This window comes from Mastigoproctus giganteus, chromosome 4 (assembly GCF_048544385.1).
Source record: "Mastigoproctus giganteus isolate SK-2022 chromosome 4, ASM4854438v1, whole genome shotgun sequence".
Taxonomy (NCBI): Eukaryota; Metazoa; Arthropoda; class Arachnida; order Uropygi; family Thelyphonidae; genus Mastigoproctus; species Mastigoproctus giganteus.
Window position 1 is genome coordinate 117,354,614 of NC_143578.1, and position 13,606 is coordinate 117,368,219.

The 13,606-nt window shown below is 34.5% G+C and overlaps 1 protein-coding gene across 5 annotated transcripts in view; it reads right to left on the reverse strand.

Moving 5' to 3' along the window:
* LOC150087015 (microtubule-associated serine/threonine-protein kinase 3-like) overlaps positions 1-13,606 on the reverse strand; it is a 912,052-nt gene that overhangs the window by 636,356 nt on the left and 262,090 nt on the right. For all 5 annotated transcript variants that reach the window (XM_090372902.1, XM_090372903.1, XM_090372904.1 and 2 more), the window contains one exon: positions 3,295-3,376. In XM_090372902.1, coding sequence (XP_090229028.1) covers positions 3,295-3,376 — 82 coding nt within the window. The remainder of the gene's footprint in view (positions 1-3,294; positions 3,377-13,606) is intronic.

Sequence of the window (13,606 nt, forward strand, 5' to 3'; positions counted from 1 at the left end):
ATGTTTTGCCACTGAAGAGACTTTCACCATTAGAAATTTTGTCTAATAACTCAATTTTATTCGCTAATGTCATCACCTTCTTTGATATTTCACATTTCCCTTGTTATTCGTAGCCATATTTTTGTACGGGTAAAAAAGAACTTGTCCACAATAAAGCACTTTCTTCCGTTAACACACTCGAAAAAGTCTGTTTACACTAACACACTGCAAAACGGTAGATTTATCACTTTTGTAAGCATATCAATTTACAAATTGATAAATTTATTCAATTTATAAGCATATAAATTAAAAACAAGCGCATAACACATACTGAACAAGGATTAGCGAGAACCATCCATGCTTGCGATTTTGTCACCCCCCCCCACCCACCCACCCACTGAACGCTGTTTTGACGGGGAAAGATAATTTTAACCATGCCCATGTTTTTTTATGGCGGAAAATATTCACAGCGTTTTAAAATTCACATTTTTTTAGGTTTCATTTTATATTAAATCAGCGATCGCGAATACATGAAAATGCGAATAGCGAGAGTTTACTGTACTTATGATTAGCATTCAGAGAAAGAGGCAAAACATTTGTCACATATGACATCAATCATCACCAGCATGATGTGTAACATCTATTTTTGCATTTCATTCTATGCACTGCACACTGTCATTCATGCTTATTTGTTTGCAAATGTCTGATTATATCATGATTCCTGCCACTTCAAATTGAAATATCACATCAACATACAATACACAAGGGAACTGGAAATGGGGTATCTTTTTCAGAATTTACATGTGGAAAATCTTGCATGTGTTCTGAAATTGTGTCCAATTACTTTTGCATCTTACTGAAAGACATTGTTAATTAGCTTCATACTACACAAAGTAAAATTAACATCATGCATTTCTACCTTGCAATGTATATTAGCACATCACACTTGATGCCAATTTGTTAAAGATATTAAGTAGAAATTCACAAAATTTTTAAAAAGATTCAGTTTTAATGTAGTTTTATTATTTTTTTAAGAAAATAAAAAGATGAAGAAAAACTGAGTTTTTGCAGAAAAAAAAAATTCTCTATCACCAAATCCATTATGATGATAAGACAGAGAATGGTCAGATCAAGTAAAAAAGGAATTTTCCATTGTGAATCCAGAGTTATACAGTAAATCACTGACATGGCAAATACAAGATATTCTCATTTTATACTGATCCACCACTGTGCATTTTTAATGTGATAATGGCAGACATAATGAAATTGGTTTTTAACAATCAAAGGATGGAAATGGTTCGGTGTTGGTTTTATTGAGTAAACATATTAAGGCATATTGCACCAGTGTCTTATGGTTCAAAATAGTATCCATACCCTTTTTGTAAAACAATATAAGAAATTTAATATTGTTCACATCCCAAAATATTCAGATTAAATCTTGGGTTAAAATCCAGCTCCCTGAGATCAGCTAACTATAGCTGCAACTGAAGAGGCATTTAAGAATTACTTCATTTTTCAAGGGGATTTGAACTCAGATCTCTGCAAGCAAGGACAAAAGACAGACTGGAAATAAAAATACAGTAACTGAAATCGATTACGAGAACCCCAGTTCAAATGTTTTCCTACCTAAGAAGTCCAGAGGAGTCTCATATTAGCATTAGCATTAGTAGAGGCATACAATGCAAAAAAGCAAGATTATGCAGCATCAGCCAAAAAAAAACTTCCCATTTTACACCTCAATGCCTGGACAGGCACTGAGGTGTAAAATTCGTTTCAAATGCCTGTCTAGCTCAGCTTTAAATTTATTTAGACTATTAGCTTCCACAACAAAAGATGGAAACCTGTTCCTTTTGAACCCCCTTTGTGAATTGGTGATACACTTGCACAAATGGGGTCCATGGGGACCTCCCTTGAGTCCAAGGAAGCTCTCATAATTATGACTAAGGGTTTGCTTACTTCTTTTGATGCCTCCTTTAATATTACTGGATAGATCCCGTCCACATCAGGTGCCTTCCTTATGTTTAACTTCAACAATTTCTCCTCCACTTTGCTCTCAGTTATTATTGTTATTAGCTATATGGCGCAAGGAAGCCTGTGGCTTATGCTGCACCAGCCAAAAAAATATTCCCGAGTTACCTAGAGAGAGAGAGAGAGACATAAGTTGAAGGAAATCACCAAGAAAGGGAAGAATGATGATATCCAGCTCAGGACCCTGGGTGTGCCAAGCCCATACTCACCAGATGTGAGCCCCTATGGTTAATTTTTATTACAAAATATCTTTAAATATTGTTTTATATGTTTATTTATATTATTATATATTTTTATACATTTAAAAATATCTCATAAGTTTTTACTATGACCCCTTTAAAACTTCCACTGTTTAAAAAATTTTTCCATCTATGAAGACCATTATAAATCTGCATTTTATCCACATAATTATATGATGTTTTTCAACATTCATATGTATATTGTAAGAAATGTTTGCCCTTTTTCTATTCTAGGATTATAATTCAATTGTTGAATGAGAAGAGGAGAGAAACTGTTCTCTATAATTGCTCCCTTATATTTTATCCTTGGTAATACTATCTTCAGGTCTCTGAGAAAAGTGAAGCCTGGATTAAATTCACTTGTCCTTCCAAGCTTACACCATACTACTTAGTTTTATTCTTACATGAACCAATCATAATACTATCAGTATTTTAACAGCAGTTTTTCAAATATTTAATGAATATGCTACTGAATTATTTAGTCAAAATAATAAATTTAGATAGATGAAAGTGGTTTTGTTCAGCAGATATCTTGCTTCAATGATGGCTAGCATTATTTTTTTATTTTATTAATTTTATTCTTTATATCAGACTATAATAAAGTTAATATTTTTTCTTATGTTCAACTTTTTTATTTTAATTGTATTCTTGATTTATTATAATTTTAAATTACATTAATGTCTAAAATATGCTATTTTAGAGATAATTCTGTATATAACAGGTTTATTATTGTAATTATTTATTATTTTAATTGCTTTAACAAGTACTTGTATAAACAATGTATATGAAAGGCACATCATACTTTCTATATCATAGAAGCAAATTTTGTGGTATAACAAAACAAAAAGATAGCTCATGTGGAGTGTTCATTTTTACAAAAAACTTGCCTTGTAACTCAAATAAATAGCACACCCTTTCTGACAATAAGAGGTACTGTCCTGTTTATTTTATTACAGATTATCTCCATCTTCATAATGTTCATTTATTTCAACTCTAGTAATACTTCATATTAGTAAATATTCAATTTCATAAAAAGAACTGAACTCACAGATACATTTGAACTTCCGGGTGTGTTTGTCCCATAGCCTGATGACGGTAAAGATGCTAGAGACCAGCGACGACCATCACATCTTTAAAATGAAAATAAAATTTATACAACTATAATTCAATAAAGGTGATCAATACACAGAAGTAAACAAGTGAATTTAACTTTAAAATACATGCCAAAATAATTTATCAGTCACAACTGAATTTAATTCCAAAATGCTATAACATCAAAATACAAAGAAAACTAACTAAATATTTATTTATTCAAGATAACTGTAGAAAAGGTGGCTGCTATCATTAATCTTTGCCACATTACTACAAGAATACCATTTACAAATAAATGTTGCTAGAATCAAAATGTGATATGATTTATCACATTTTCTCATTGGATTTCAAAATGGGACTGCTGAAGAGCCTACAATGAAATAAAAATTGGCAGGGCATTCAGGAAAGAACAAGTGCTCATTTAATCTAATGCCCATAAGAAATAATAATGAAGGTGAAATCCATGAAGTTAGTATATTAGTATTACTACAGCTAGGTCGCAATTAGTGCGACTAATGAATCCCATGAAGTAGTCACATTATTCGAAGTTATAATTATGTGTAAAATATGGTAAATGGTTCCAGCTCGATGGAAATAGGTAATGAAAAATTTTAAAACATAAGTTTTTATATGTTTATTAACGAAATATTACAGTAAAGGATAAAAAGAATATACTTATAATTTAAATTTATTATTAACAAAGTCATATAGTACTGTAATTATTTTTTTTTTTTTTTGTCCTCTCCTTTTTCCCATTATTATATGGGGGTCAGCGTTTTTATTGTTTTGGCATGCAATTTTTACGGCTGGATGCCCTTCCTGACGCCAACCCTCGCCCTTTATTCTGGCTGGGGATATGCAGTGGTCATTCCCTGACCTTCCGCATCCTCCATATTTGGTGGTCACAGGCTTGAACCCCGGTCTAATCAAGAAGCGTGTGCAATGCACTACTGCTCCTGCCCACCTCGCTACAAAGGTGCCTCATATAGTACTGTAATTATAGAAAACAAAATAAAAACAAAAAAAAAAAAAAAATTCTAAATATCATTCCTAAAGGTAAGCTTACACTGACGAACATATCTTTATTGTCTTTCGAAATATTTTAGAAGAGTAGACCGAACTGTTTTCTCCTTTACATCTTTGTATATATGCTGGTAGATGCAGAGTGCTTTATCCACATCTTAGCGAATTTGCATGCTTCGATCGAGGTTAGGGTCAGCATCCATAATTTTTTGCTTCACAACTTCTACAGCTCGATAAATATCTTCGAATTCCTTGAGAGCGAACTCCTTCACTTTCACATTATCTCATTCTTTGGCATCACTGTTGGTTTCTTCAAAAGTTCTTTGTTGATCTAAAAGTAGGATCTCATCATCAGTCAATTCTTTCGAGTGTGAATTGAGCAGTTCCGGAACATCGCCATTTTCTAATTCATCAAATCCAAGTTCTCTTCCAATATTTGTTATTTCTTCTATAACAGTTTCTTCAAAACCACTACTATTTGCACAATGAGGCAAAATGCACTTCCACACTCCACACACATTGTTTACAGTTATTTGTTGCCAAGCATGCTGAATATTTTCTATTGCATGTCTGATGTTATAATTTTTCCAGAACTCTGTTAAGGAAATTGCATCACCTCCTGTAGTTTTATGTTTTTTTTATGTAGTAGGCCTTAAATGTTGCGATGGTCCCTTGATCCATGGGCTGCAACAAAGATGTTGTTTGGCAGCAAAAAAATGATTTTTACATTTTCACATAATGAACCGAGTGTTGCTGGATGACCTGGAGCATTATCCAAAATTAGTAATTGCGGTGTTGCTTTCTTGCAATATTTTTCAACAGCTGGGCAAAAATAGCTTGAAAACCAGTCAGTGAACAAACACAGCTTGGGTCACGGGTCACCCATGCTTTCTTATTTGATCGCCAAATAACTGGTAGTGATCTATAGTTGTAGCCTTTTAGAGCGCAAGGATTTGGAGACTGATAAACAAGCATCGGTTTCAATTCAAAATCACATTGAGCAGTGCCTCCCAATAAAAGTGTTAGGTGATCTTTAGACACTTTAAATCCAGGTTGAGTTTTTGTTGGAAATGTAAGTTCTGGAAGGCATTCTTTTCCAGAATAAACCAGTTTCATCCACATTAAATATTTGTTGATCAGTATATCCACCATCTTCAATTATTTTTTTTTAAATAATTGATATATTTTTAAATCATATTTTCATTTTCAATTATTTTTAAATAATTGAAAATAAATTTTTAAATAAACCGGTTTCATCCACGTTAAATATTTGTTGATCAGTGTATCCACCATCTTCAATTATTTTTTTTTTAAACATCAGGATATTTAGATGCTACATCCTCATCTGCACTGGCCACCTCACCGGTAATTTTAACATTATGCAGCTGAATTCTATTTTTAAATTGATCAAACCAACCAGCTCTTGCATTAAATGTTTCTTCTACTTCATTATTTTTATCTTTCACTCTCTTAAATAAATTTAAAGCTTTTGTCTGAATGGCTGCTCTGCTAAGGGGAATGCATTTTTGATTGCAATCCTCAATCCATACAGTTAAAAGACACTCCATTTCTATCATAGTATTCTATTCCTTGTAGATGTTTGCAAACCACAAAAGGCTAATGCAACTTTACATTTTTCTTTTATTTCCCCAGCGTGTTTTATAATATTCTGTACCGTAGATTCAGGCATTCTGACATCTCGTCCTATTTTAGAGTTGCTATGACCGCATTCATGTCGTTCAATCACATCAATTTTTTGTTCTAATCTAATAACGAACCTCTTCTTTCTTGCGCTCGTAGTGTTTTTATCTGAAGGAATCTTCTTTTGTCCATTTTGTTAAGGGCACTTAAAACAAATCACGAAAACTAACGTATATTACGACAGGCAGTAGCACATGCACATGCGAGATAAACAAGTGGAGCAGCGTCTAATGCGAGACTAATACGAGGCTAGTGCAGCTAGCCTTGCATTAACTGAATTTTGGTCCACATTAAACGCGACCTAGCTGTATATGACACAAGACAGCCATTTAATATAGTATCAACAAGGAGAGAAGGAGAGAGAAAGGAGAAGAGAGGGGAAAAAAAAAAAAAACTTCCCATATCACTTGTCCATCCCTTCTAAAAGGTTTTGACTTCTTCAAATTACCCACCTCTACAACACCAGATGGGAACTGCTTCCAAAAATCAACCACCCACTAACTGATGGCAAATTTCCAGTCATATCCTGCAACCATTCCTCAGTTTCAATTTTTTCTCTCATGTGTGTGTGTGTATAGTGAGCAAGAGGAAGGATTCCATCAGCATTGAGCTTACTTTTTAATTGGAGAAGTGCCAATGTATTGCCAATATATAGAAGTGGTTCTAAGAGTGAATCCGGTTAGCCTGACTTCAGCGGTAGAAAAAAAAACTTAAAAGGCAGTGATTAAGAGTGTAATCCAGGGACGTTGGGATAGATATGACATTCTGAATGACACACAACATGGCTTTGTTAAGGGTAAATCATGCTTAACTAACTTAGTAGGCTATTTTGGCACAGTTACTGATGAGCTAGATTTAAGAAATAATTTTGACATAGTTTATTTGGATTTTAGCAATGCATTTGACTAGGTCCGTCATAAGAGGTTACTGTATAAGATTCGACAGGCTGAAATTACTGGTAACAAGATGGATTGTTAGGTGGCTGTAGGGCAGAATGCAAAGGGTTGTGATTAATGGATATTCTTCAGATTGGTGTAATGTCAGGAATGGGGTCCCTCGAGGATCAGTTTTTGGACCACTGTTGTTTCTCATTTTCATAAGTGACTTCAACGAAGGGATAGGAGTAATGTCAAAATTTGCAGATGATGATGAAGATTGGCAGAGTTGTTAATGACCAGTGCTCCTTCAGAATGATTTGACATCAACTTCGAAGGTAGTTGGAGAAGTAGTAGCTATGTTTTAATGTTGTAGCAACCCACAAATAAATTATACATTTTGTGGGGTTGAATTAAAAACAGTGGAGGAGGAAAAGGATCTGGGAGTTACAATACAGGAAGATATGAAGTTTTCTGAACAGCATAAACAGGCAGCCAGGAAAGCCCATGGTGTTCTATCGATGATTTATTGAATGCTATCCTGTAGAGATAGGGAGGTCATAAAAACTGTAAAAGGCAATTGTAAGACCACATCTGAAAAAAAGACTGAGTATTCTTAAAAGAGTCCAAAGACGGGCAACTTGAAATGGTGAGATCGGCAGAAGGACAACCGTATGAGAAAAGACTCTGATTATGTGGGCTACAGAGTTTGGCAACCAGAGATCTCACAGGTGACCTGATTGAGGTTTATAAGGCTCTGAGAGGGATTAGTAAAATGAATGAATGAGAGTGAAATTCTCGCTGTTCTAAACAATTCCAGAACTAGTGGTCATAAATTCAAATTACAAGGCTTGAGGTTTTGGTTAGATGATTGTATAATGCAATGGTTAAGCCACATATCGAATAATGCACACAGGTCTGGAGATCACTTTAGAAAGGATGTAAAAAGAAGAGCACGAAATTAGTGAGAGAGCAAAAGAGTAACCCTTGTGAGTAAAGGCTTCAGTTTTGCAAACTGCAATGCCTGGAGACTAGGCATCTGTGAGTAAATTTAATTGGGGTGTGTAATAAGGCTTTGACTGTATTGAGTAATTGTAATAGTATTTGCCAAATAGTGCAAGGAAACCACAGGCATCTGCTGCATTGGCAAAAAATAAAAAAAACCAAGTAGATAAGAATTATACAAATTATGTGCTTTGCTTCCCTTCTTACACAGGTAAGTATCCAGTAGACTTTGAATTTATTCAAACTGTCAGCCTCAACTACCTGCAAGGGCAACTTATTCCCTCTATCAATGGTCGCTGGCTAAAAGAAATCTTCCTACAATGAGCTTGTCCAACCCATTCAAGGCCTTATACTTCTCGAAATCAGATCACAACTCATAATTTGTTAATATTAAACTTCAACTTCCACTTCTCAGCCCATCTACCTAATTTGTCTAGTTCTTGTTGCAGTAACATACCCTAAATACCTGTGATTAACCACTCCTACCAACCTTCATATCATCTGTAAACTTAGATATTAAGCCTGATATGCTTTCACCAGTTATCATTAATAAATATAGAAAAACAATCTTAAATTGACTCAGCACTCTTCCCTGGACTCTGCTAATAATAATAAGTCTAAGAAGAGCAGTGCCCACTGACAATCATGCTGTCTTCTTCCGCATAACCACCCCTTTATCCATAACGGCAAATTTCCCTTAATGCCACATGGCTCCAATTTGTATAACAGTCTACAGTGCAGACAAAACTGCATCACTTGTGAATTTTGCAAATAATGTGTGTTGTGCTGCATTGCGGGTTGCAGAAATGTTTGAAATGCATTTGTTAGATGGCATATCTCTGTGAATGAAATCCAATAAAAAGACTCCACTTGATATATCTAATTGCCATAAATATCTTCCCAAAGGGTAAAATGCATAATTAATGTAAATATGAGAAATCATGCAAATAGCAATCGTGACAACCAAACATACATTTTATTGCATTTACGTATACAAACTGAAATGGCAGGTTAACGTAATAGTATTATGTACTGTACATCAGCAAAATAAGTCTTCAGTATTTTATTATTAGTCCTCAAGCTGCAATTACACCCTTGCAACGATCTGGCATAGAGTTAATCAACTTCTGGATATACAGCTGCCCAATTTCGTGGTACCAAACCCTTACAATGTGCTACTGCAGCTGAATCTTATTTTTTGGCTTCTTCTGAGCAATTTTAGATGACATTATGTACCAGCAATTTTCAATAGGGTTGGTTCAAATCTGGATGTTGCCAGGCAAGTCCGACATTGCAATGCCAGCATTTCTGAAGCATTTCAGGAGCACTAATATGGCAATTATGAAGGCATAGCCATTTCAAATATCGATCTTGGAAAGGCGCAGTCACTCCTTCTGGAGTGACTACGCCTGATCCAGATCTTCACATCACCAGTTTCATGCTTTAATTTCAGTCATACCTCAGAAATACTGGCATTGCTTTAAACCTTGTGAGCCAAGAAGACAAACTGATCATTAAATCTAAATAGCATAAACCTACCAATTTTTCTGTGTGGCAAGGTGTTGAGTCCTGCTGAAAAATGCAGTTTTGGACACCTGTGTGGTGATCCCTAATAACCGGTTTCAGAGAATCCTCCAAGGTAGCAGTGTAGGTTTCTGCATTCACCATTCCATTAATAAACTTAATTCAGCCCACCTCTTTGCTTGTTATGCATCCTCAGATAATCTGACTGGCAAGGAATTTTACAGTTGGTGTTATGCAGTCAGGATGGTATGCCTCCAATTTCGTCTTTTGACGTATTGCTACCCATCCGAGACTTGCAGGTGTCAGTGTCCCACTGCTCTTTTGTCCATGAAACATGTGTTTTAGCCCATGTAAGTTGCTTCTTCCTCATTTGTTGGATCAACAAAGGCTTCTTGGGTGAATAGGCAAGCAGACCACATTCCGAAAACTGTCTTTGGATAGGTCGTGCACTTGTTTCAACACCAAAGGCCATCTCAAAGTCCAGTTTTAGATCAGGAGCACTAGTATGGCAATTACGAAGGCATGGCCATTTCAAATATCGATCTTGGGAAGGCGTAGTCACTCTCTTATGGCCTGGTCCAGGTCTTCTCTTCACATCACCAGTTTCATGCTTTAATTTCAGCACCCGGAATACTGTTGACTGGTGGGAGCCTATTTTATCAGTGATAGTACACATGGAAAGCCCTTCAAGGGACAAAGCAACAACTACACATTTTTTTTCTTGGTGTCATATGAACATATGGAGCCATGCTTACACTTCTGCAAAACAGGATACTAGATTCTCTAGGTCAATGATAGCAATTTGTTAGTAGATTCACTAACACCAAGCCAACTCTTTACCTCATAATTAAAAAAAAGAGAGAAAATAATATTGTGGACAATAATAAAATAATACGTTATCCAAAAACAAGTCTTCCAGTACTTTGACATCGAGCTATGTGAATCATTGGATTTAGACAAAAATGGCTTCTAGAAGTAGCAAAGACAAAACAGCATCATAAAATACACTTTCTTCCTGATTCTTCATTGTGTTTATTCTGCTTAAGTGTTGTTTCACTCACAATGAAATTATTAGAAATAATACAGTCGATTCCGGTTATTTGGGACACATTTGGACTAATGCATTTTGGCCCGATTAAGCGGCTTCCCCAATTATCCGAAGTTTAAGAAGGTAAAAAATACAATTACCCCCACTTTACAACTGGTTCACTGTACAATAAAATCACGTTACGATGGAGTCACCATAGTAAAGTACCGTTCACTATATGATGTGTAGTAAGTGCCCGTCATTGTGATCACATTTGTGAATTGAATTTTAATTCTATTAAACAGTGATTCTAATTAGTGAAAATAGGAGGAATATTATTCACAGGCTATAAAAGTAAAAATATATTAAGCACAAATTTACCCTTTATTACCTTACCAATTAAAAAATTAAATGATACGTGAAAATCGGAAGAATATACGTGATAATCAGAATAATTAATACATACTGTAATATGTACGTACTAACTAAACTAGTTGACATTTCTGTTCACTGACATTTGTATTTGGGGGTTAAAATTTAAAACAGTAAAAAGATAAGCAACCAATAACAAAAAACACGGCACACACAAATTGCAAGTAACACGATGCGCGCAAGTGAGAATGGAGTAACGAATTACGAAGCTTTAAAAATAGGAATGAAGAGAAGATTCTGAAAATTATTTTTTTTATATGATTGAAGATTCCATAGAAGTGTAAACACATTTTACCATAATAACCCACAGAATTCCAGCTGTCGGTATTATCACAAATTCAATAAGATTAGTTTACTATCCGTTTATGATAGATTGCACTAACAGAAAAGCCCAATAAACAGGTGACTGCTAATTTTTTTATTGTTTTATGGTTGTGACCTCCAGAAATCCGACTGAACAACGTGGTACGGTGGGAACCAGTGCTGCAGTCTCCTGCCCCGATTAAGCAGCATTTTGTCCTAATTAAGTGAAGTAAACCCTGGCTATTTTCTCGATTGGGTTCTGTTTTTTAAGATTTGTCCCAAATAAACGGCTGCCCCAATTAACCGGGGGCCAAAATAACCAGAATCCACTGTATAATATACCCACAGAAACACACCAAGTTTGATTTAATAATATAAATAGATTGCGCTAACAGAAAAGCCCAATAAACAGGTGACTGCTAATTATTTTTATTGTTTAATGGTTGTGACCTCTAGAAATCCGAATGAGCCATGTGGTACAGTCGGAGACAATCATAGGGTAATCTCCAGTGCTGCAGTCTCTTGCCCCCGATTATACGGCATATTGTGCCAATTAAGCGAAGTAAACCCTGGCTATTTTCTCAATTGGGTTCTGTTTTTTAAGATTTGCCCCAAATAAACAGCTGCCCCAATTAATCGGTGGCCCAAATAACCAGAATCCACTGTACTTAGAAATAAATTTTCTAAGTATTATTCTCACTGCAATACTAAGAAAAAATTTTGGCTAGGTTGGGATATATTCTGGCCCACTGTGCACTGCTGTTGTTAGTTTTATTATTTATTTTATTTATTATTATTTTCTTCTTGTCTGCTGACTGTTTCACCTATTCCAAGGTGAAAGTCAAAATACAAATTGAGGTTGGTCCGTAGTGTGTGCTTCGGGGGAGGAGATATTACAATTTTTTTTTTTTTTTAATCGTGTAGGCCAGTCAATTTTTTTGACAATAGTTTAAATAAAATAAACAAAAATGCTTGGTTCATTGGGAATAAGCATGCAGAAACAAATCTTGTCACTACTGACGAAACCAGAAAGTCTAATATATGGAAAGTCTAATAAATTCTAATATATGGAAACTTATTAAGAATAAATATATATACAGTGAAACTTCCCTTTAACGGACAGCCATGGGGAACGAAAATGTGTCCGTTAGAGAGAAGTGTCTGCTAACAAGAAGTCTGAGGGAGAAAAAAAAAAAGAAAGAAAGAAAAATCGTTAAACGTTTAAATGTAAAATTAAATTAAAATATATACAGATTTTGAACAATATTTTTGTAAATAATATACAATTACATACACAAGAGATAAAGAAAAATCGTTAAACGTTTAATGTAAAATTAAATTACATTATACAGATTTTGCACAATATTTTTGTAAATAATATACATACAATTGCGCTATGCATATTATGACTTTATCTTAAGAAAAATACAAGTAATCACTTATTTTCTTTGCATCTATCCAATGCAATGAAATTTGCAATGCAAATTTCATTACTAAATGAAAGTTTTTATTTACAAATCTTTCAGAAAGATTTGTCAAGCTGTCCCAAATCCCATTAAAATCAAACAAATAAAAATTCAGTTGCACCCTCCCAACTACATATATCCTAAATTACAAGTATATATAAGCAAAACTTTGTTTCAGATGTTCAGGTATTGCTCAATAAGGAAATGTATATTTCACACCAAATATTTAATGTTTTGTTTTTCCCTGGAAATATTTCGACACCATTCACAATCCCCTGTTTGTTGGATTTAGGCCAGATCATCTTTCCACCTTCTGTTCTTTGCCTTTATTTATTTTATTTGTCAATGAGTCTATAGTTCTTCAATATTTTTGTTCAACTCATTAACAGATTGTATTTTACACTGTTTCCTGATTCTTACTTTTAATTTTATCTCAATGTTTTATTAGTTTAATGTGGTATTAAAAGCAAGTTACTGCTATGGATAAAGGGATGGTTAAATGGAAGCCAAAGAATGGTTATCAATTGGCACTGCTCTTCAAAGACTAATGTTGCAGCTCCCCAGGGTTTAGGGCTGGATACACTACTGTTTTCAATATTTATCAGTGATATTGATGAAGGTATATCAGGATTAATGTATAAATTTGTAGATGATACAAAGGTTGGTAGGGTGGTTATCAACACTCATCAGGGTGAGTTACTTTCTTTTTTTTTTTTTTTTTTATGTGAACCCCAAACATGAGGTATTAGAACCTATAGTACTTAGTACTGTGCTTGGGTTGGAGGTTGAGAAGACGAAAGAAGATATTTCTTGACATTGGACTTGAACTTCTGTAGATTGTAATTTTCAGGAAATACATATGAAGGAAGGTTGTTCCAGAAAACGGCAGTTGAATGAATAAATGAGGAAGAT